Source organism: Esox lucius, chromosome 15 (genome assembly GCF_011004845.1).
Source record: "Esox lucius isolate fEsoLuc1 chromosome 15, fEsoLuc1.pri, whole genome shotgun sequence".
Lineage (NCBI taxonomy): Eukaryota > Metazoa > Chordata > Actinopteri > Esociformes > Esocidae > Esox > Esox lucius.
In genome coordinates, this window is record NC_047583.1 from 26,367,395 (window position 1) to 26,393,188 (window position 25,794).

The following is a 25,794-nucleotide window of genomic DNA, read 5'->3' on the forward strand; positions in this document are numbered from 1 at the left end:
CAACATGCACTTCAATGACTTCAGCTTTGAGCTAGCTTTGACCACGTACTACTCTACATGACATTCCAACCTCAATATGTCTATTTTACAGATATACATTTGGACATGTACTATTATATTTTTTCCAGGTCTTCCAACTTGGGGAATGCTGTCTGACTTCAAACTCTGTGGAGATTCTGAGTGTGAAAGTAAGTAGAACAATAAAAAAAATGTAGGCTAATGTGCAATTCATATAAATTCAATTATATTTTTGTCAAGTTAAGATTATTGTTACAGATTAGCAAATACAATAGCTGGATGTAGCGAAATAAAAATGTTTCAAGCTCCTAACTGTACCGTGGAGAACAGACAATGATCAACAACAAAATTACATTAGTGAATGAGGGAAGAGTGCCGACAGAATGAAAATACAGCAGCAATATATGAGATGGGTAATGTTGAGAAGTATACAATAAAAATAGGACACCACTCCCATAAAGATATTTAAATAGATACCTTTTTATTGCAGTTATTAAAATAGTGCCCTCGAGTGTTGGGATAGTGAAGAGTTTCAGAGTCCCCCTCGTTCAGGGAACCACAAGCGTCGGGACAGATTAATGTAGTGTCCAAATTAAGCACTTCTTTGAATGCAATAACTGCCTGACATCCTGGACCCACTGACCCCACCAGAGGCTGGGGACTTTCTCTGTGGATCCTCTGCCAGGCATGTACTGCAGTGATCTTGATAACAGAATATGTTACTAAACGCATTGATTAACCAGAACCACTCGTCATGTTCATTATCGTAATACTTTTGTTGTCCAGAAATAAGGAGATTACACATATCTTAAAATAAAACCCAATTCTAACATTTAATCATATCCAATGAGAGTATACAAATAATGTCTTGAAAAATAACAAACAACCCTTGAAGAAAGAATGGGCTTTCCAGAATCTTTGTCACTGGAATGATGCACCTGATCTGACTCTGTGTCTCAGATTGTCTCAAAGAGAACAGACCGCTGCAACAGTGGTTAAGATCCTTGATTTCACCCGGTTAACCACAGTGTGGTGTAAAGGTCCTTCAGCGTCGGAAACATTCATCTGATGGTGCGTGGAGCTGACCTCACTACCCTCTGAAGGAACGTTGCTTGCAGGTGGCGCAGTTGCAATCGCAAGCATTGAGAAAGCCTGACACTATGCTCTCAAAGATTTATCTGCTGGAGTCGGAAAGAGTCCTGGCACCCTATTTCTTCATTCACCTGAGGTTGAAGAGGCACTATGGCACCTTAAAATTCATTATTTTCTGTCCCTAAGATAACCACAGTATTTGGCTTTTGTTTACTGTATAGGCTTGCTGAGTCGTGTCAGGGCCACAACAGATCACAGTGGAAAGGACTGTAGATTCCTGACCTTCAAAAGAGGCGATGTTATATTTGTTTACCACAAACTCTCTGGCAAAAGAGATGATCTATGGGCAGGAAGTGTAAGTGTTTTCATTAAATTATGTTTTAAGAATTTTGTCAATACTGTACATGTATTATATGCAATAATGTTTTGTGTTCTGTTGCAACTCAGATCGACAGACGATTTGGGTATTTCCCAAAAGATGCTGTGAAAGTTGATGAAATTTATGCAAACACAGAAAAAGAAGTGGCTACACAGGTAATATTTCCACTATGAGGTGTTAGCTTACTGAATCTGTGTAATCTTCTGTTAAATGACTGTATTGAAGGGTGAAGTCATTTAAATCATGTTAAAAACATTATTTTAAAACTACCCTTGTGTTTTTTTTTAGAAACAGGACTTCTTCTGCATGAATGAGGATGGCACATTCATTGATAATGATTCCAGTGAGTGGATCAGTGAAGAACATCTAGATTCAGAATTTCAAGAAAGTATCACCAGTAACACCCAGGATTCTAGAACTTCCAAAGATGATTTTGTCTCCCAACATTCTAAACTGAGAATTTATGAAACAGGAAAAGACACCAATGAAGCCGGAACAAAAAAATCTGACAATACCAAACCTGCAGATAGTGAAAAAGGTGGGTCTCACTGGATTGGTTCAACTATAACTGGATGGCTTGGTATAGATGGTGAAAATCTGGATGACAATCCTAAAGAAGACAACCCAGAACAGGAATCTTTCAGAAGCAGGAAACTGGCTTTAGACATTGAGGGGAACCAATTGGAGGAAGAGGCTGATAAGTCGGGCTGGTTGGGAGATGGACTGGCTAGCACCTTCGGTTTTGGTCAAAAAGCTCCAGAGGAGGATGTTAAAAAGAAAGTGGAAGAGCAAGCCCCAACATCTAACTCCTGGTTGAATATTGGCATTAAAGATGTTTTGAATTTTGGTCAAGGTAATCAGGATGAAGTAGAAGAGAGTGTAATAGCAGCAGATAGAGTGGAACTAATTGATCCAGATGAACTGACGGGTACATCAAATCAGTTTCATCATGATGCTGAAGTGGAGCCAGTCGATGAAACAGAGCGTCAAAGAGATGACAACACTGGTAAGGAAACAGCAGGAGCAGACACTCAATCCTCCAAAGCTGTTGAGAATTATGACCAAGAGGACCATCAGGAAGATATAAAAAAAGAGAAAGACGGAGGGTGGTATGACAGCATCTACAGTAACATTGCAGGCTTTTATGGGGGACAGCATGATGAAGAGGCAGAGGCAGAGGAGGATATAGTTATTGCTCAGGATAAAGATATCAGCGTTCAATCCCAAACACAGTCTAAGTCTGCGTTCTTCTCGTCCACGTTTGACACTCTGGCATCACCATTTCAGGTCGACACACCTAACAATGATAAAAAAAAACTAAGTGATATGGTGAAAGATTTAAAACAAGCAGACGCAGAGATCTCGACTGCTCAGACGACTATCCTGGCTGATTCTACTGAGGAATCTAAAGGGAGAAAGAATGATGACAACAGCAGTGAGGCTCCAGATTCACATCCATTAGGTATAGAACAAATTCCGAATATTACAGAAGAACAGGATGCAGTTAAACAGCTACTTACAACTGGCAAGGACATGTCTTCGCCCTCTGACCCTAAATTACAGGACTCAACTCAAACACTGAATATTGAAGTTGATCCTAAAAAAACTACAGCTGAGTTCAATGACAATGATGAGCATGATTGTGAAGGTAGATTGGAGTTAGATGTCACCATAAATGCACCTGTCAGTTCCCATGGAGATGTAAAATTAAACCAGGTTGTTTTAGACATTAAACCAGACAACAAGGATGTAGAAAAACCCACAATCCTCAATGGGCTTTTGCATTTAAGTGAAGATGTGTCAAATCACAACCAAGACAGTCCAGCTTCTGAACTTAACCTGGGTGACATTGATACTGATCATTCAGCTGATCCGGATGCTTCAGAATGCTCAGAAATTCAAAATCTATCAGACTCAATTCCTATTCAGACAAAAGCAGAAACACTGACAGAGCAGCTAGCTGATATATCTGAGGACACGGCTGTAATGTATGCTGAGGTGAAGGACAATGATACAACAGGTACTGATGTCACATCTTATCCGACAGTAGAGGACAGTATTCTAGCATCTCAGAGCCCGACAGAAGAGGACAGTGATAATCCAATAAAAACGCATGGTACAGATGGTGCTTCACTGCTGGAGGTTATCACGCTTGATCCTTACTTGCATGATAGTCAAGAGGCGGATAAAGCTGGATCCAACATTTTGCTGCCCCAGACTGAACCTGTCACTGAACATTTGCCAGAAGAAGTATATTGTTTGATGGCTTCTAACGAGGCTGGAGAATGTAAAAACCAGAATGACGAGGCAGTGGATAAAACAAATTCAACCTCGATGATAAACGTTATTTCTAACTCTGAGGAAGTTAAGTCAAATGAAATGAAAGTTGTCGATCAAAAGGAATTCCTCTCCTCTGATAATTCCAGGGAGCAGCACAACCATAATCAAATAGATGACATGGGTTTGATTAAAAAGACGCAGGATCCAGTGTTAGATTTAACAACACTAAATGCTGCCACTAAAAATGACAAACTTTTACCTGACGAAGCTAATAATGATGGGGAAATTATTGAGGCTGAGCGAATAGAAGCAGGGAAGATTTTTCAAGTTGAAAGTGACCATAGGGGTCAAGCTACAACACATGTCTATGAAAATATGCAGAGCCACTCCAGACCGGATGTTAAAATTGAAAGTCATCCTGACAGCTCAGAAGTAATTTCCCCTGAGACAATAACAGAAAGTTTACTGAGAGAGACAGAAATCCTTGAGGACACAGATTTAATTAATGACCACGCAGAGTCCCATGAATGTCAAAAAGACAGTGACAAGGAAAACATCTTGATGGATAGATCCAGTGTGATGTATGACCAGATGACAGCAATTGAGGACAATAATCCGCAGCTAGAAGACTGGAATCAGATGAATGAGAGTAATCACATTTTATCAGTCCGCAGTCAGGAAATACTTTCAAAAGTAACTCAAGAATTATATAATGACATCAGTCTTGAGAAGAGAAAAGAGGACGTAGGCCCACAGGATAGTGAAAACAACGATGGGCAAAATGGCTTTGATCAGTTATATGCAGTCAGTCCGTTTCCTGCCAATAATGGGGCTAATGATGTCATTACTCAGTCAGATAGATCAGTAGACCATGAACCAATGTATTCAGGTGAGAATTTCCTCTCACATACTCTCTCTAATTATCAAGAAGAAACAGATGCAAAGAGCACAATTAGTGATGAAGATAAGAAGCAGACTTTTGAAAGTATAGACGTGAGCGAGTTTCTAGAGAATGTTGAGACAAATTATAATCTGTCTAATGAATCCATTCAAAATGTTGAAAGAGAGAGTGACACTTCAGCTCCTTCAAGTGAAGTCATTGGAAATGAAGACATACCATCTGACCCAGTAGCAGGCCTAGACACCCCCCAAGAAGAAATTATGGACATTTCAGTCAAAAAGAATACTATGAGTTTCTTTGAAAATGCAATTAACTTCTTCATTCCAATAACGGATCCCAAAGACTTAGAATTGAAGGGACAAGAAGAGGAAGAACAAGAATCTCCAACACTTATTCCTGACCTCGCTCTTGATGAACCAGAACCACAGTCTCAGTCAGCTTCAGTAGAGGACTCTGATAATGCTACATTTTTGAAAGAATACAAGAATATCCTAAAGCACATAACTGCAGATGAGATTACTATTTTATTGGACCTGTTTGGGAAACACAAACTCCTGTGGCTTGATTACATCCAAGAAAGCTCTGAGACTTCAAATGAGGACAAAGATAATGATAATGACCTTGCTATATTATCACACTTCGAAAAGCTTCTGAACTACCACATGGATGAGACAAAAACTGCTCTGGATGGATTAATGGAGAATAAATACAAATCAAGAAAACATGTGTCACTGCAAAAACTAGAAATACTCTTGTCAAACATTAAAAAAAGATTCCCCCCTATGAAAGACCATCAAGGTACTATTAAAGTAGTTTGAGAAACATTTATAGTTTTTTTGGGAATGTCTTTTGCATGTCAATATTGGAAACATTTGCATATTTTGTCTCAGTGTTTGCAATTTGGTGTAAAAAGCGGTCCTTGATTGAGGCACGAGGTCTCCAGAACCGAGTACCATCACCTCATATTCTGTACTGCTTGAATTCCTTTTATAAAATATCAATTTAAAGTAATTGCTAAGTTCCTGCACATGTATATAAACAGTGCACCATTCAAAATTAGTATTGGCACCTATTTTATTTAAAGCGAATGACAGCTGACAACCATTTATTACGTTTTCATGTTTTAAGACTGATTTGATGTCATAAAACAATATGTTCTCCTGCAGATGAGGCAAACTGCATCAATGACAATTGTTACAGTCGCAAGGAAAATAAAGACCCAGCCGGCCTGAAGGGAGAACACATCTCTACTCAGGGAGGCCATTCAGACTGGCAGGTGGATGGAAGCACCAGGAATGGAGATAGAAATAAGCCTACATGGGTGGAATATCTTTTGTCTTCTGCACGTCAAGTCACATGTAGCACTATTGCTCAGATGCTGACAGTTAAGGCTTTTCTGAAATGGCTAATTACACAGGTAAGAATGTTTACAGTACTTCTAGTGTTGCCCTTCTTGCCAACATTTTAAATAATAAGGTAATGAGACCACCTAAAATTGGACTGCACTATTCACCTGTAACTATACCTTCTTTTCAACATCAATATAAATATATTGAATATTTCTTCATTTTTGGTAGGCCTATATAAATTTGATGTCACAGAATACACAAGATAATCTGTTCATTGACATGATAGTTGAAAATGCTGGTCCTTTAAAACCTCTGGAATGTGTCTCTGGTATGCAACATCTGAGTCTGCCTCTAAGTCCAATCCTTCATTCAGGAGTTGATTTTGGCACTTCACTGCACTGCACTCTAGCTGAACAAAAACCTGAGCATTTTAGGTTGAGAATACAGATGGTGGTTCAGGATGTTAATAACCAGGTGAGAAACAAGTGTTTTGGATATGGCATATCACTGGAAAGGTAGCTGAAAAGTAGAAATCAACACTCAGGCCTACTCAGATAGGGTAGGGCAGGTGACAGCGGAAGGGAGGTTTGGTGTCAATGTTCAGCTGTAGAGAATGGTCACTTCTTCTATGTTTATGAATATCTGAGAATAAAGATTGATAATAAATACGGTGTTGTTTGCAAAACATTTTATAGGTAGCAACGTATGTATTTTTTTCACCAAGTTGAGTGTCACTTTAAATGCACCTCAAGCTCATGATGCCAGTGTGGCGTTTTACAATTGGTGACGTTCAGGATATACCAACTCAACACTAGGTAGAAAGTGGGGGTTTATACCAAAACACTAGCAATTAAAGTAAAATAAGACATTTTGAAAATTATTAGGTAAGATTACAGTTGCATGAATGAACAAATAGCACATTTAGAGGAATAAATATAAAGAACAGTTTGTATTTTTAGTGAATTGTGTGTGGATAAGATGACATCAACTTCCTCCGTACGTTTGACCCACATGACGTGACCCAACTCGCAACTTCCAAATGACAGCTGGGCATCCGTTTTTTTTTTTGTTGATGTTAACATAACTAGCTGTCTGATAAAAAAAAAATGTTTATGTGAAATATTCGACAGATGGAAGATCACACAAGCGGCGAAACAGTCGCTACCGAAGTGGCTGATTTTAAAATGACCGCAAGGAATTATTACTTGCTAGCTGTGAAGAAAGTGAGAGATGTGAGTTTAAAATCCAGTTAGCATTTTAATGCTATCTAGCTAGTTTGCACTCAATTTAGCTTATGCTAAAAACAGTTAAGGCAACAGTAGTATCTTGTTCTGACTGTTGACGTTGTGGCTGCCACGAGAATCACTGTCTGACTGTACCCATGTAGCTAACGTTTATTGCTAACTTTAACTGTCTATTGTAGATAGGCGTTTAGGTAGCCGGTTAGTCAGTTAGCTTGTTCTGGCTCCTTGCTGTTGTTGTTGGCAAAGAAAATTACCTTTACTAATTTGTCACAATATTATAATATTATAAATATCACTGCTGGTACATTTCTTATCAAAAGATGCACTAGCTATATATACACAAACATCAATAAAATGAAATATCCATATTGCAATGTTTATTTCCTTCCATTGAGAACACCTATGTGACTATGTTACATCTGACAATCCCTGCCCCCCTAAACACTCACACACACACACACACACGATCGTACAATCCTAAATAGATTACAGATCAAGATGAACATTGAACAGGCCTATTGTGCATCTTACTGTAGAAATTAGTTTTGAAAACGAGCCATGCCAAACGGGCATCTCCCTCCCCCTCTCGCAGCTACTAAGGCAATGAGTGCGACCAACAGATAATATTGTTCGACCCACTACTCTATCCAGGTTGCATTATCCCTTCCTGATGACATAAGGCCAGGTCCTGACCTGTACGGACTACCATGGGAAGCTGTCATCGTCACTGCTTTACTGGGGTTTGGCACCTTCCTATTGTTCAGCTGCAGGTTTTATCAATGTGTAAGTTGACTGCCTGACATGCAGGTATAAGGACCAACAGAATTTTCTCTTTTGATTGGGCCATGACCGAACCTCACTTGCTCCACTGTTTCTACAGATAAAGAGCAGAATGTATTCAGGCAAAGAGAGGCGAATGGGCAAAAAGGTGGCTGAACTTTTTGATGAAAAGTGCAAGGTCCTTGAGACTTTGAGTGAGGTTCAACAGAAGGTAAGACCTTCATCAAAGAATGTTCCAGTACTGTGTGTGACAAATCCTATGCACATGTGTTATGAATGCCTTCGCTACTGTTTGTTTGTTCATGTACCTTGTTAGTATGAGAAAGTGGAAATGGCCCTGCGGAGTAGTGGCGTTCTGGCTCATACTGCAGAGCGAGAGAATCTAGAGGTAAGAAGACAGTAAAATTACCTATATTGTGATATAAATAGACTTGCCATGCATGTGCTTTCCCAGCCAGCATAAAAACAATGTTTAGCTCAGTTGGTAGAGCAACATCTCCAGGGTTGTGGACTGGATACCCGCACAGGGCCAGTACAAAAGGGTGTTAACATGGCCTTACTTGTGAATGTGTCACTCTTAGGTGATGTCAGAGAGGCTAAAACAGTCAAATACACGTCTTGGAAATGATATTGAGAAGTTAAAGGAGGATCTGGACGTCCAGAGATTCAGGAGGTCCCAGCAGGAGAAGACAGTGAGTTTCACTTGGCATTTTCCACGTCAATTTTTGACAAGATTGGATGTTTGTGTCGACATCTTTCAAATAGTAATTTGCTGTTTATTTGACAGTTTATTTATATTGAATGTGTGGTTTTGTCCAATTATTCAGATTGAAGATATGCAGGAATCCTTGAAAACCTTAGAAGAAGAAACCAGGGACCTCCAGTCCAAGACAGAGCAGGTAAATCACATGCTTGACACATGTCCCCATTACAATGGTATAGACCTAAATCATGAACAAGTTCATTGAAATTCCTTCCTATTCACAATGTTAAAGGGATAGTCTAGGATTTTGTCAAGCAAGACCTTTATCTATTTTCCCAGAGTCAGATGAACTTGTGGATAAAATATCTCTGCCAGTGGTAAGATAGTATTTGCTGTCTTACATCTTCACAATTATTAGTAATAGTGAGAATTAGTGTTAGTGAAACTATAGAAATGTGTGGGTGAGCAGCTATCATGCTACCTGTTCCTGTTGACTTCCAGTTGCGCTAATGTTATTTAGCATTGGTTTTGGGTCCTGCCTTTGCTTCTTAACACTGGATTCTGATACATTGACATTTTTATCTAAAAGTTCATCTGACTCTGGCAAAGTTTCAAAAGTATTTATTGCTAAGTTCCTAAACTAACCACTTATTCAGACTGACACACTCTGAGCTAGGTAAAGAAACACTTTGCTCTCTTTCCAGGCACAGACAACTCTAAAAATATATGACATGAACAATGAGAGGAATCAGAATAATCTTGAGGCAGCAAAAGAAGAGAAAGCCTTGCTCCAGGAGAAGAATGCTCAGGTACAGTATGTAACTTCTAATTGAAGTGTCCTAGCGATTGAGGGGCTTTTGTGAGACAAATTGGCAGTATATCTGGTTCAGTTTCTTCTGCCCCTCTGGGATACTTTGGGTTATTGTTGTTCATCTGTTTGATAGCTTGACAGACAGACGACCGGTAATCTACAGTCGACGTTGTTTGTCGACTGTATCTTTTTCTTGGCCTTCCTATAGACGGCTCTGTACCTGTGCTTGAAGTCCTCCTCTTTGGCACATTGGTGGCCTGTTTCTGTACCAAAACTGTCTTTCCTCCAAAAGGGGCTTGATGCAGTGCGCTATCCCCGTTTAGTAGTGTTGTAAGCATGTTCCAGGATTGCATCATGTCTTCTTTTTTCACCAGCTGCTTGTGTCTAAAGTTCTGTTCAAGGCTTGTGTGGGATCAGTGTAAGAATGGGAACTTTCTTTCCACCTGAGTGATCTGTTCAGCCGGTAAATGTTGTGCTATTGTCGCACGGTTGCTTGGTGCAACGTAAACTCCAGACAAAATGACTCACCAAATTTACAGGGTGAAATGAATGGTTTGCAGTGGAAGAAATTATCTACAGTACCAATCAAATGTTTGGACACACCTGCTGATTCAATTATTATTATTATTATTATTATTTTTACTATTTTCCACATCTTAGAGTCACAGTGAAGATATCAAAACTATGAAATTACAAATATGGAATCATGTAGCCGCCTAACTATTAAAGTTAAATAGATCAAAATACATTTCATACTGTCAATTCTTCAAAGTAGCCACCCTTTACCTCGATGACAGCTTTGCACACTCTTGGCATTCTCTCAACCAACCATCTTGTAGGAGTTCCCACATATGCAGAGCAGTTGCTGGCTGCTTTTCAATCACTCTGCAGTCCAACTCATCCCAAACTATGAATGCACCTATATATCGTCCAGCAATCGGTTTTGGCAGATTATAGGCAAAAATGTAAATGTGGCCCAGGCCTATCCTTCTCCACAGGAGCAGCTTAGAACATTACCCCCCCCAGCGGTCTGGTGACACCACTTTCCGCAGCGTGAGAAGGACACCGGGAATCTACAGCACATAACATAGTTCTGTGTTTCTCACACTGCTTTACTGAGAGATTGTAATCCACGATAAATCCCGCCACAGCAAAAATACGATGTTTTGGCTGAATTGGTTGGGTGCAGTCAGTTTCATCGTCGACATATGTTTTCTTTTTTAGTTTGCTGGGCAACCTAGGTTTCGATGTGCACAGCCACAGAGCGCTAATGGGACAGAACAATCAGGTTATTGTTTTGCTCTGTTCTAATGTTACAAACTGTTGAACGCTGCAGGTACTGTAACCTGACAATATGTTAAAACTCTGGATTTTAAAGTAATCTAGGAGTAGTCCATTCCTGGGTCTGGAATTGAACTTATGAGTTTCTGTCTTTGTCATATTACTTATTTTATCATTCTAAATGTATCTGCAATCCGAGCGCATACGGCTCAGCTCAGAAATGGGACAACTACTTTTCAATAACACAACAGGGGGGGTTCTCATCCTCTCCCCACAGCTGTCCCAGGAGGCAGAGGGGTGGAGGGAGCGGATGAGTGAGCTGGATGAAGAAATGAGGATGTGTGAGAGCTCGTACACCGGAATGCTGCAGGATGCTAGCGACAAAGACGAGCGCATCAAGGTTTGCATTTATCTTACCGCCTTGTCAAGAAATCTCTACAAATATTGCCATATCCTGCTTTGTACTCCCACAGTGTAAACACACTTTAAAGGCTACGCAGTATTTAGTTGGGTAACACCATATGAATGTTTTGTTTTCTTTATATTATATGTTTTATATGTTTATATTATATGTTTCTTTATAGTGGTTTTGATTTTAGTTTTTCATCTAACTTGTGATTCTACCTGTATATTATGCACATAGAAACAACATATATTACACATCAAGCCCAAAATGTGAGGTTTAAGAACAGTTTGTCATTGACCAGGAAGAGTTTAGCTGGTATTCATCGTATTCGCGTGTCCCCTAACTTTGATTAAGATCGCAGGTGCCCACTGTTACTTTACAGGGTTGTCAGAGCCTGACAAAACCAAATTAGACCTATGTTTCTGAATATAAAACACAGATCTATTTCAGATATATCTTTCACTCGGCTATTTGATTGAATTGATCCTTTGCTTACTCATATGGATCTAAGGCATGAAGGTGGTCCATTCTGAGGAATACGTTATGATAGTCGTGAGGAAGAAAGGCCTAACCAGCTTGGAATGATACTCCATGTCATTTTGTGCTTGAGCTGAGCTAACGAACATCACCATGATATTGCCTGCAAGTGTGATTGGTGATTGCTATTATAGAAGCACTTTTCTGTCTATTACCATAATTTCTCAAACCTTTGCTGCGTATAGGTAGGTAGTAGGATTCTGCTGCTTCTGGACTCCAGGGAAATGGCGTATATATTTTTGCTGCCTTTAACAAATCGTTCTGCTATATATCACACTTTTTAATAAATATTCATCTTCAAAATGTCCAAATAGGAAGTCCCAAGGGTCACCTTGTGTGAGAACAAACATTTACAGTGCCAGAACCACCTTAGAGACTTGCTAAAGCATAATTAGACCAGGAAATCTTTGCTGGCGAAGCCTCCCCGCTCCCTGAGCAACGCTGGCCAATTTGCATGACTAATGGGACTTTGCAGCCTCTCATCAGCTTGTGGCACCATCAGGGATTTAACTTGTGCTATGAAAAAGGTGTAACACATTTTGAACAAGACTGTGGGAAGTGGTGAACAGTTATTCAATCCACAGTATTTATCTCTGAACTCGATAGGCTCCTTCAGGGAAATAATTTTTTATTATTAATGAAATGGTAAAACCTTCTCGCTACATCAGAGTCTGACAGACTGCCTGTTGAAGATGAAGGACTGGGACTCATTGCTGGAGGACCGAGCCAACGGAGACGAGAAAAATGGGACCCGAGGGGAGGAAAATGGAGAGGGTCCAGGTAAGGTCCTGGTGGATGAGGCTTAAACAGCAGAAAGCATGACCGCAACTTTTGCTTATCATCTCTAGGCATTATTATGTTTATAAAAGGACATGCATGATCCTCGCAGCAATTTATACAGAATACCTTGGATAGAGAGAACGGTCACGTTAAAGTTGACAACGAAACTGTTCAGTTAACGCAGCGACAAACCCTGTTGATTCAAGTGAGATCTATATTGCGTGACCTTCACACATGACTTATTCAAGCGAAGTGTCAGTTGGCGGTCCTTCACATGTGCGATACTGTATATCAGTTTTAAAAGTACATTGAAAGCCCACTGGAGAGGCGTCGCTGTTTATCTCTTAGACAATCAAACTCTGAGGCTCTCCTTTGTTGTAACTTTCTTTTTTGTTGGGTGGGTTTCTTTTATGACATCAACTCCATATTTCTTAAAATCCTTAACTAATCTTTCAGAGCACATTGATTCCTGCGTTTCCAGCATACCCATAACTTGGACAACAAAAGGGGCATATGCAGCCTGATTGGTGGGAGTGATAGGGGAAGACTTGGTACACATTTGGAGGGGCTGTGAAATGACATTTGTATAATGTTGCTGTACAGTGTAAGCTCATGACATCATAGTCAGTTAACTCAAAGTTTTTGGACAGATGTATTTTGGGCTCTTGTTCCCACATTTCTGATTGGAAATGATACAATAGCTATGGAGTTCAAGTGTAAACTTAGGGTAAATCAAGGGTAACTTAATCCACTTAAATGAAGCATTTAGATATTGCGACACATTTGCACACATGATGTTTGAATAGGCTAGTTCATAATTGTAGACATAATATGTGAGAAGACTCAGTGCCATTATCCTTGCGAGAGGTGTGTACACAAAGAATTTAAAACAAAGTTGGCAATCATTTTGAGTTTTTTTGTGTTAAATGCATTTATAATATGATAATTATTAGAATGAGAAATAGTCAATTTTGTTTATTCTGTTGAATGGTGTATAGCTCATTATTCTGATTTTATTTTATTTGGCCTGTTTGCTTATTTGTATCAAGGGTGCCAATAATTTGAAGTCATTCTGAGTAAAAAGACTGTGGGACAGTTGTGTTTGTCTCCCCATATTGATTTTGATACAATTATCTCCACAGATAACTATCAACGACAAAGAATACAGAAACTCATTGATGCAGCTAAGGTATGTATTCTGTTCTCATCAACTGAAATGCTGGCTTAAAGACAAATTATTTTGGCAATAGATGAAACAAATTACTCCTGACACCCCCATTTGTTTTATGTTTTCAAGATGAATGCAGACTTAAAGTCGGTGGATGAAGACAAGGACAGGGTGTTTGCCAAGCTGGCAGATGAAGTCAAAGCCAAGGAGGATCTTCAAGGTAAGCTGAGAATAATGCCATTTATAAGGAACTCATCACAAGGACAACAGAAGGACATTAAAACAAAGTTAATTGTATAATATACATCTAAGGTATTTTTTATTTAGGTCTACATTGAAATGAACTCCATTCACTTTTTTCATTAGACAATTTAATGTAAAACCTGTCTAGTTTTTAACAGCAGCTTGACTCTTGGCTTACAGAGGGAATTAAGGTGCTGGAGAATGAGAAGGATTCTCTGCAGGCGGAGAGTGAAAGGTACACAGCCCAGGTGCAGAAACTCCAGCAGAAACTCCAGATTATGACTGAGATGTACCAGGAGAATGAGCTCAAACTACACAGGTACTGCACAGGTGCCCTTCTGAGGCTGACCTAAATGAACAGCATCGTTCTACGCAGGTTCATCATAAAAAGACACATTCATTTGCAAAGGGTTTATAATGGCTTACTTGTGGAAGTTATGAAGCGTAAACTAACGTTCGTTCAATGAGTTAGACTGCTAAACTGCAGTATGCAGGTAGGTTTGTGTGAGGCCCTTCTGATAACGGGTGCTCCTCCTGCTTTCAGGATGCTGACGGTGGAGGAGAGGGAGCGTCTGCAGAAAGAGGAGAAGCTGTCCAAGGCTGACAGGAGCATCAGTCTGGCGGTGGAGGAGCTCAGCAGTTATAGGTCAGCGGCTGGACACACACACACACACACACAATCCCTGACTCCAGGTTGTCACCTGTCCAACCATGCAGTAGTCGTTTGTTTTTAGGTGTTTCCAGATGTATATCTAATTTCAGTAAATGCACGATCACTTTGATCGTTGCCCCAATGACCATGTCCAAAATATTAGCCGAAATGTTGTGTATTGTGAGTGCTTGTATAAGGGAGCAGTTTTGTTTACACATACAGGCAAAGGGCACAAGATTTGGAGGATGAGCTGGAGAAGACTAACCAGGCCTACAAAATCCAGGTTAGAGATCTAACGGTCTGTTGAAGAGAATGAAAGAGGGGAAACACATTCAACCACATGCGATTGAAGTGCCCTCTGTAGTTAAAAACAGTTGTTATTGTGTTTCTGTACACTATTACCCCTTAAATGAAAGCTGATACTCTATACAGTTTTTACTACCTCATAGTAAATGTTTGCCATCAAATCCAAACCTGTTGAGTATAGAGGCAAAACAAACACAAGCTTCCCTGTCCCACTGATTACAGAGGGCACTGTATGTAATGTCTGGCTTGTAACATTTACTTCCCTGTCCCACGGATTACAGAGGGCACTGTATGTAATGTCTGGCTTGTAACATTTACTTCCCTGTCCCACTTATTACAGAGGGCACTGTATGTAATGTCTGGCTTGTAACATTTACTTCCCTGTCCCACTGATTACAGAGGGCACTGTATGTAATGTCTGGCTTGTAACATTTACTTCCCTGTCCCACTGATTACAGAGGGCACTGTATGTAATGTCTGGCTTGTAACATTTACTTCCCTGTCCCACGGATTACAGAGGGCACTGTATGTAATGTCTGGCTTGTAACATTTACTTCCCTGTCCCACTTATTACAGAGGGCACTGTATGTAATGTCTGGCTTGTAACATTTACTTCCCTGTCCCACTGATTACAGAGGGCACTGTATGTAATGTCTGGCTTGTAACATTTACTTCCCTGTCCCACTTATTACAGAGGGCACTGTATGTAATGTCTGGCTTGTAACATTTACTTCCCTGTCCTTTCAGATTACATCCCAGGAAAAGAAGGCACACAACAACTGGGTAAGTATAGCAGTAACAAACACACAATATGACCAGGAAATGGGTTAAATGGGTTACCTCAGCTTAGCAACTGGTCTATATAATGTCTGTTGTTGTAGCTAGCAGCACGAGCTGCTGACCGCGACCTGGCTGATGTTAAAAGAGAGAATTCACACCTCAGACAGAAGTGAGTACCAAATAATACTTCATTTTGTATCTTCCTGCTGTGTGGAAAGTGTTCTACAGTTGTGGTATTTTTCCATGTAGACTGACTGATACTCAGTTCAAGCTGGATGTCGTGGAGAAAGACCCCTACGCTCTGGACAATGTGGGCAGACCTTTCGGAGGTCAGTCTACAATAACCCTCCCATCATAAGCCTCCCATCATCTCAACTGTAATAATATCCTCCATTGAATCCCAACTCACCCCGAGGTCCCACAAGGGGGAGCCATATATTATTATTTCAACAAAAATCTATTTCTCAAACACAACAATTCATGAATAGTACCACTTTGTCTGGTTTCATTCGAAATATTCTTCAGAAGTGCCAATATGTTTGAAAGGCAGGTTTTGCAAGTGTTGCGCTGTCAGAGAGAAACGGAATACTACAACGTATTCATAGTATGTATACATAATACTGTGTGTGTGTCCTAGCATTCCATTTCTATCTGATCAACATCTAGATACAACATCTGTGTACTCCACATATTTGCCACAGGTGTCTGTAATTCCCTGGCTTTACTTATAGCTTTACTTATACCTGTCTCACTACTCTTTTTTGAGACGTTCTGATGAAGGTAATTTGTTCCGAAAGCTCAGCTTAATGGTTAAAGACATTTGCCACTGACTGGAACATTTTAATATCTCTCCAGAATTGCTTATCGGTTTTCAGCATCTTTATGGCTTTGGATTTTTGCAGTTCTATACATTAATTTAATTCAGCAGGGGCTCTTACCTGGAGCAACTTAAATTAATGAGTGCATACGTTTTCCTACTGTCTAACCATGAGAATGGAACCCAGAAGCGCCCAAAACGTAATGCTCTACCAACATCCAAGACAAAAGATACTGATTTGGCATTTAGAGTTCTGCTGTCATTTATCTAAAACTTTGAACTCTGTCCTACAGGTGAAAGGTCACCATATGGCCCCTCACCCTTGGGTCGCCTCACTTCTGAAAACAGAGCCTTCCTGTCTCCGCCCACCCTAATGGAAGGTCCGCCACGCCTCTCTCCCAACTTCCCCCCCATTGGACCAGGAGGCAGAGGTGACCATTCCAGGCCACACCCCTTCTCAGTTCAATGCCGGCCTGGGTTGTAGCCTAACATGTGGCACCTCACCATGGCTGAATTTACTTGACTTGCATGGCAGAGTGTCATGATTTATACTCACTGGGGGGTCAGAAGTTTACATTTCTAGTAAATATGATTTTTGTTTGTAATTATGACATACCTCAGGTCTGCCATGACATTGTGAAAGTGCCTTGGATTGTTTTTTTTATCCTCATGTCATTTGCTTAAATTAAATTCAGGTTTGATTTATGATCTTTTTGAGTAAAACAATGCAAAGGCCCTGTCCATCTGATGCTGATACTGTCTGCATAATATTGATTGGCTGGAATGTTTGCACCGCATCTCTTACAGAGAACCTAACAGTGGCTTCAGAAAGTATTCAGACCCCTTCACTTCCTCAGCATTTTATTTATCAGACTGAATTTGAATTGATCCTTTTAATGTTTTTGCCATCAATCTACACAAAATACCCCACAATGAAACAGAGAAAACGCATCTTTAAAAATGTGTGCTGGTTTATTGAAAATAAACAAACTACTCTTCCTTGCAGGTTGTCTTAAACTTGCCCTGTAGCCACTCCAGCATTGTCTTGGGTGTATGTGGTATATTGTGTCGATTGATCCCGTAAGAAATGTAATCAGTTCTAAACACCATCTATTACACAACAAACTATGGGGAATGTGAAGAGAGCGAAAAATACTTTCCGAAGCTGTACATTTAAAAATCTAAATTGGCGCTGAGCGTGCAACAGCAAGATGGGTAGCAATGTCTCATCCTCCGTGCCTCACTCATTTGTTGACATTATGCTGCCTCTCTCCCTCTCTACGCTCATCTACGACTCCCAAATATCTCCCTCTCTCTCACAACCAGTATCACGGGGCCTGGTAGATCCCCCTAGTGGGGTGGACTCTGATCGGAGTGGTGGTCCTCACTCTGACAGCGGCTCGTTGTCTCCTACCTGGGAAAGAGATCGCAGGGGCCCACCTATACCCCCTCCAGGTACCGTGATGGCCAACCGCAATCCACCCCCCACCCGCTCAAATGTCTAAGGCAGCAGCCTGTCCAGTCACTAGAGACAAGTTATTCTATTCTATTGGTTTCTCTACTGGTTCAAAGCATTCTGTTGTCAGTCTGCTATGTATGGACCTCTATCTGTTCATTCCTGTACTGAATGGTTCATCCTCACCTCTTCGTCAAGCAGCAAGGCCACATAGACAGGCAGGGTAAGCAGGCTGGGCCCACAGATAGCAGTTTGCTGCAATGACGACTCAGCCTGAGCCTCCGCTGGTTTGTTCTGGAGTTTTCCACTCACTACCGTTGGCCTTGGTGTCCCCCGGGCCCCTGCTGTCACCTTTACGCAACTCTGGCCACAGTCTGGTTTGAGATTTCCTGGAGCTAGGAACCTTGTCGTTCAGTTGTCGCGTGGGGGGAGCGGTTAGCATGTGGCGTCACTGCATTGTGATTAGTCGTTGATAGGTCCATCGTGCCCATTCTGCTACAGTCACTGATGTGTGCCAGATGCATCATGATTTGAATGTATGCTTGTTGTTTTTCGTTTGCGTGGTGTTATTTGAAGACGCTTCTGCTTTTTGCTCTAGTGCCCTTTTGACAGCACAGTTGTTGTTTTCTTTTTGCACCTTTCTGATCAAGTCTTGGAAAATGTAATTGTTGTTCATCAGCTTGGTTTTACATTCAAAATATGAGTAAAATCTAACCTTTGAATTAGCTTTTTGGTCACAAACACCAAAGATGGGTTTTGTGTGAATAAAGGGATGGTCATGCAGAACAAATATGAAATTATTGAATACAGGAGTGCCAGTAATATGGAGGACCAAAGGGATCAGAATGAAATAATTAAATATATAAATAATTAATGAAATAAAGATATTATTTTAAGTGTCTCGTTAATAGGAATGTATTTTATAATGCCCCTTTTTAAAATAGTGGTATGACATTTCATAATAATACTTTGTATTTCCCTTATCTTTTTATTTTCATCAGAACATGTATTTCATAAAATCATGGCCCTTTTCATATCATGACCTATTTTATAATTTCCTGGTGTATTTCATCATTTAATGACATATTTCAATATTTAATGATAGTTCAACATTTAATGCAGTATTTCAAACCATATTTCATGATCACAAGGGATATGTAAATCAATGCTAGTGGGTGGTCTTTAGCCACTGATAGGCTCATCCAGCGACGCTATCTTCAAGAGCACTTGCTCACGTTTTCATAGTAGTACTCCTGTTTTTGGCCCGTCTGTTAGTTTGAACAATTCCTGCCATTCTCCTCCTTGTATCCTCAACAAGCAGTCAAGACTGCTGTTAATCTTGAAACCCTTGGCAGTGTTTTGCATGAAAAGCCCAAGAGGCGGCCATTTCTGAGGTACTGGATTTGGCGGGATGGTACAGACAATAATACCATTCTAACAGTTGGTTAAGTCACTCGTTTTGACCATTTTAATGTTCTATGGAGCTGTAACTGAATGCCTGTCTGTGTTTACTGTACATAGGGTGGCCATGTGACTCACTTGTCTGTAGCATGCATTGAGTTTCTATGGCCAAAACAGACATTTACAACATTAAATTACAAATAAAAGTAGGATTATAATGCAGAACGCGAATCCAAGAGCCGCGTTAGTTTTCTTTCGATTCTATTAATATCGACAAATTGTCCAAGAAGACAGGTAACGTTCTCTCACGTGCTTATTTGGGCAACTCTTAACAAGTTAGCTCATATAGAGCAATACCTCTGGAATGATCATTGCAATGCTGATGTATTTATTGAATACTGGGAAATGATGCCTTGATCTCCCACTGTGTGAACCCCATTCTCAGTTCAGTTTGTCAAAATTACAATGATGAAAATGTTCACTCTATCACTCTGCTTTTAAAGGCTATATGTATCCAGAACCAGGCCCTCCCTACAGGAGACCCCCGCCCGGAGCTTTTCCCCTCGGGCCTATGGGCCCCATGGGCCCTCTCCCACCTAGAGGCCTAGGTCCTGCTGACACCCACAGTTTTGTGCCCCACCCTGGAGATCCATCTGGTGAGAATCCTCTTTTCTGACAATTTTTTTCTCTGCAAGTTCTAAGAACTAAAAACAGAACTTGATGTGACTGGAAAACACTTTCAGAAAAGAGGGAGAATCAGAATTTAAAAATGGGTTAGATATGACTCACACTCAGTGTGTCAGACCCAAATGTATTTAAAATTCAATTATATATATTTTTTTATATTTTATTCCATTGCTAGGCCACCAAATAGTTTGACTTGTCTGGCAGTGACACGTTTCACATGCATTGTGATACATGATATGCAGTCTACGGCTCAGTTTCCACACAGCTCAAAGACCACAAGCAACATAATTATCTGACTCAATCTGGTACCGAATCTGGACTTCTGATTTATTTATTTTACCCATTTCAAAGGATGTCATTACTAATTACATTCATTATTATAATTTTATTAAGAATATTTATTACAGGCCATGTTATGAAAGCTTCACTCCTTTTTATAAAAACTTTGAGATAGCTGTGGTTTGCTCCCACCTTGTGGACATTTAGTTGAATTAAAGCAACACCAGTTCACACTGAAACAAATTCTCCCTTCACTGAACTTTGTTACTTTTGGTTCTTTATTTTTGGGAAGCCCAAATTATTTCATGCATATACAGTTCCAATATAAAAACTATTTCTGTGTTTACATTTAGATTATCAGAACTTTCTCCTTGAAATCATTTGGCAGCTTGCTTGGACTGGTTGTGGCTAGAAGCAATACAGCTCCTGTCAAAGTGACTTCACACTTAAGAGTTTGAGACTTGTCTAGCAATATTGGGACTCCGAAGCATTCAGTTTTGATAAAAGTAATTGTTTGTTTTTCCCCCACAAAAGGTAGACATTAATGTTATTGTTTTACATTTTCCGTAAAAAGTATAATCATGGATAGTGCTGTAAAAGTTATTGGCTTCACGAAGATGGTAAATTAGGCTTCCTCAAGAACAGAACAACAGATTAAAATATATATCTAGCTCGCTCCAATATTCAAAAATCGCTAGGCTTTCTATTAAGTATTTATTTATTTTTTTGTTTTGAAGATGTTGACCTGTTCATGGAGGTTTTATTATAACTGCCCTGTAATTATAATTTTGAGAAGGAAAGCAATAGTTTTTTTTTTGGTTTCTGTTAAGGATCCCACTGTTGCTTACATTCACACCCCTAAGTATGATTCTAGATGATTGGATATTTCTCTGAAGATCCTACCAATGTCAACAACATTCCCAGGTTATAGTGCTTGCAAAATTAAAATGCCTTAAAACACCTGTGCGGTGTAAATACACTCACCTAAAGGATTATTAGGAACACCAGTTACATTTCTCATTAATGCAATTATCTAATCAACCAATCACATGGCAGTTGCTTCAATGCATTTAGGGATGTGGTCCTGGTCAAGACAATCTCCTGAACTCCAAACTGAATGTCAGAATGGGAAAGAAAGGTGATTTAAGCAATTTTGAGCGTGGCATGGCTGTTGGTGCCAGACGGGCCGGTCTGAGTATTTCACAATCTGCCCAGTAACTGGGATTTTCACGCACAACCATTTCTAAGGTTTACAGAGAATGGTGTGAAAAGGGAAAAACATCCAGTATGCGGCAGTCCTGTGGGCGTAAATGCCTTGATGCTAGTGGTCAGAGGAGAATGGGCCGACTGATTCAAGCTGATAGAAGAGCAACTTTGACTGAAATAACCACTCGTTACAACCAAGGAATGCAGCAAAGCATTTGTGAAGCCACAACACGCACAACCTTGAGGCGGATGGGCTACAACAGCAGAAGACCCCACCGGGTACCACTCATCTCCACTACAAATAGGAAAAAAAGAGGCTACAATTTGCACAAGCTCACCAAAATTGGACAGTTGAAGACTGGAAGAATGTTGCCTGGTCTGATGAGTCTTGATTTCTGTTAAGACATTCAGATGGTAGAGTCAGAATTTGCGTAAACAGTATGAGAACATGGATCCATCATGCCTTGTTACCACTGTGCAGGCTGGTGGTGGTGGTGTAATGGTGTGGGGGATGTTTTCTTGGCACACTTTAGGCCCCTTAGTGCCAATTGGGGCCCCTCCATCCCTTTATGACCACCATGTACCCATCCTCTGATGGCTACTTCCACAGGATAATGCACCATGTCACAAAGCTCGAATAATTTCAAATTGGTTTCTTGAACATGACAATGAGTTCACTGTACTGAAATGGCCCCCACAGTCACCAGATCTCAACCCAATAGAGCATCTTTGGGATGTGGTGGAACGGGAGCATCATGCCCTGGATGTGCATCCCACAAATCTCCATCAACTGCAAGATGCTATCCTATCAATATGGGCCAACATTTCTAAAGAATGCTTTCAGCACCTTGTTGAATCAATGCCACGTAGAATGAAGGCAGTTCTGAAGGCGAAAGGGGGTTAAACAAAGTATTAGTATGGTGTTCCTAATAATCCTTTAGGTGAGTGTATATGCTTGTTGTTTTAACTATTGGTATGCCATGAAGATTTGTATTTCCTGTTCAGCATTTGGAGGCGCGATTACATGAATGTTGTTGAAAAATGACATTCCAAACCTTTGAGGAGGCAGGGCCTGTGGAAGTGGATCTAAGTTCCTCTGTTTTTCTATCCCTTATGTTCTTTCAGACTTGCAGGCACATATAGGAAACAACATGGGTCCTGATGAAAATGAAAGCGATGTAAGTTTAATTCTCACCCTTTTATTAACAATTTATTGGTTCATGTATGTTCACATGTACTCTGTTTCTCAAAACCTGGGAATTAATTTCAGAGTATACATGGATAATACTATATTATGATGGTAAATGTATTTTAAATGTGTTTCCTCAGTCCAACCTATCAGCACCTGGAGATCTAAGAGACATGAGAATTCCCCCTGATGCTGACATGAGGATGGGACCTCTTCCCCACCTACCCATGGACCCCAGGGACCCCTACGGTGCACGCAGAGGCCCCCCAGGCCCTTATGGACCCCCAGACTTTTTTCCTCTGCGAGGTCCAGCAGGGCCCCCCATGGGCAGTAAGTATTGTACATCTGGATTCTTTAAATTCTGGCTTATACAGTTGCTCTTAAAAGTATTCACCACCAGTGAATTATTGCGTTAACAACATTAAATAAGAATTGATTTAACCAGGAGTTTTTAGCACTAGCCAACACAAGGAACTCCATAACGTCGAAGGGAAAAATTTAATCTGTAGATTGTTCTAAATTAATTACAAATACACACCAGAAAATAATTGATTGTAAAAGTTTTGCTATGACAGACTTGAATGAGCTGTGTTGCAACCAGTTGTCTTTTGATTCATGTAACCAAATATTGAAGCAAGGGGGTGAATACTTAAGCAATCAAACATTCTCCATTTTGTATTTGTTGTTTATTTAAAACCATGAGTAGATTTATTTGTAACTTTTTGTGTTTTGTCTGACAAAAACTCATGATGTAACACGATAAAATGTGGACTAGGGGTGAATACTTTTAGAGCCACTGTATGTTTATGCTTCGGAGTCACAATGCTTTACAACGGAACGTTAGTCTCCCAAATGGTTTTCTGTAATTCTATGGTTCTGATGATTTTGTTCCTGAATCAAAGTGGATAGTATCTAACAATGTAACTGTTGTCTTGGCTGTAGTGAGAGGTCCACCTCCTCCAGGGATACTATCTAACAATGTAACCGTTGTCTTGGCTGTAGTGAGAGGTCCACATCCTCCAGGGATACTATCTAACAATGTAACCGTTGTCTTGGCTGTAGTGAGGTTCACCTCCTCCAGGGATACTATCTAACAATGTAACCGTTGTCTTGGCTGTAGTGAGGTTCACCTCCTCCAGGGATATTATCTAACAATGTAACCGTTGTCTTGGCTGTAGTGAGGTTCACCTCCTCCAGGGATATTATATAACAATGTAACCGTTGTCTTGGCTGTAGTGAGGTTCACCTCCTCCAGGGATACTATCTAACAATGTAACCGTTGTCTTGGCTGTAGTGAGAGGTCCACCTCCTCCAGGGATACTATCTAACAATGTAACTGTTGTCTTTGTTGTAGTGAGAGGTCCACCTCCTCCAGGGATACTATCTAACAATGTAACCGTTGTCTTGGCTGTAGTGAGGTTCACCTCCTCCAGGGATACTATCTAACAATGTAACCGTTGTCTTGGCTGTAGTGAGGTTCACCTCCTCCAGGGATACTATCTAACAATGTAACTGTTGTCTTGGCTGTAGTGAGAGGTCCACCTCCTCCAGGGATACTATCTAACAATGTAACCGTTGTCTTGGCTGTAGTGAGGTTCACCTCCTCCAGGGATACTATCTAACAATGTAACCGTTGTCTTGGCTGTAGTGAGGTTCACCTCCTCCAGGGATATTATCTAACAATGTAACCGTTGTCTTGGCTGTAGTGAGGTTCACCTCCTCCAGGGATACTATCTAACAATGTAACCGTTGTCTTGGCTGTAGTGAGGTTCACCTCCTCCAGGGATATTATATAACAATGTAACCGTTGTCTTGGCTGTAATGAGGTTCACCTCCTCCAGGGATACTATCTAACAATGTAACCGTTGTCTTGGCTGTAGTGAGAGGTCCACCTCCTCCAGGGATACTATCTAACAATGTAACTGTTGTCTTTGTTGTAGTGAGAGGTCCACCTCCTCCAGGGATACTATCTAACAATGTAACCGTTGTCTTGGCTGTAGTGAGAGGTCCACCTCCTCCAGGGATGTTGGGGCGATTTCCTCTGCCGCAGCACATGGGTTACCCTCCCATGAGGCCCCACCAAGACAGTTTTCCTCCTGGACCCCCTCCGAGGCCCTCCCCCCCGGACAGTGAACAGTCGCCCGACCAGTCCCCTTCTCCACATGATGTCATCTGAGCCAACCCGTCCACCCCCACCCGTTTCCTAGGTTTCACCTCCTGCTGTTGTGGTAGCAGGTGACTGAACGGGGACTCGGGGACTGAACAGGTGCTCAGGGACCGTTTCCTCAAGTGTAACCTTGGCATTTGTGCAACTCTGTCTCCCTTTTTAGAGGCTAGCAGTGGGATGGTTTTCTCAGACTGTTGCATACACAAACATAGATTAACGCGGCTTACGACTGTTATTATGGAACATTACAGTACCGCCAGGGGTTTTACACAACTGAAGGTATTGAGAAATCATCTTTTCAACACAGTTTGGTACTGCAGCTGTTTGTTTCTGGTTTTGAGTGCAGTCCTTTTGAAGCTATTCCATAGCTGGGATTTTGCAGGCGATTAACTGCCTGTTGAGACTGCCTTGTTTCCGAGTATTGACTTGGACTAACTTGAGAGCGTGTTTGTTTGCAATGTCAAAGGCTTTTTAACTTAACTTTTTAATAAATTCTGTGTCCCTTGTAGTCTTTGCATTGATTTTACAGAATATTGTAGAATTGGACAATATTGTGAAAGGAATTTATATCCATTCACATTCCATTTCGACATTGAGCTAAAAGGTTTTGATTACCTTTTATTTGTCAGGTCTGTCAGGTCTGACCGTCCTTAATTTAAGGCCAAACAAATAAAGTAATGTTAGCCCTAAGTGGGAATGTGAAAATTATGATTCATTGCAAGTGTAATAAATGTTATGTTCAAATGTGTACAAATAGTTGTGTCTTACATTTTCATATATGATAATTATTTGAGCTGATTTTACATTTTCACCATGGTTACTCTCAACGATAATCAGTCAAACATGTTGAATGAGAAAATGCAACAATAGTCTGTACAAGCA

The 25,794-nt window shown here is 40.5% G+C and overlaps 1 protein-coding gene across 9 annotated transcripts; it reads left to right on the forward strand.

The window, feature by feature from the left end:
- On the forward strand, positions 1 to 25,660 carry ctage5 (CTAGE family, member 5). 9 transcript variants are annotated; one of them, XM_020054116.3, is made up of 28 exons: positions 1 to 188; positions 1,332 to 1,465; positions 1,558 to 1,644; positions 1,778 to 1,832; positions 1,962 to 5,468; positions 5,837 to 6,087; positions 7,915 to 8,046; positions 8,144 to 8,254; positions 8,360 to 8,431; positions 8,625 to 8,735; positions 8,871 to 8,942; positions 9,451 to 9,555; positions 11,116 to 11,238; positions 12,450 to 12,561; positions 13,704 to 13,750; positions 13,859 to 13,949; positions 14,153 to 14,291; positions 14,517 to 14,618; positions 14,847 to 14,907; positions 15,678 to 15,713; positions 15,812 to 15,879; positions 15,960 to 16,039; positions 16,821 to 16,958; positions 17,854 to 17,982; positions 19,888 to 20,040; positions 22,682 to 22,734; positions 22,886 to 23,075; positions 24,746 to 25,660. In XM_020054116.3, the coding sequence occupies exons 1-28, from the start codon at positions 77 to 79 to the stop codon at positions 24,919 to 24,921; spliced, it is 6,447 nt and encodes a 2,148-aa protein (XP_019909675.2). In that variant the 5' UTR covers positions 1 to 76; the 3' UTR covers positions 24,922 to 25,660. The 9 variants fall into 9 exon arrangements, with proteins under 9 accessions (XP_019909675.2, XP_010876979.2, XP_010876981.2 ...); XM_020054117.3 differs by having other exon boundaries at positions 2 to 188; positions 1,962 to 2,027; XM_010878677.5 differs by having other exon boundaries at positions 1,778 to 5,468.
- Positions 25,661 to 25,794: the final 134 nt, after the last annotated feature.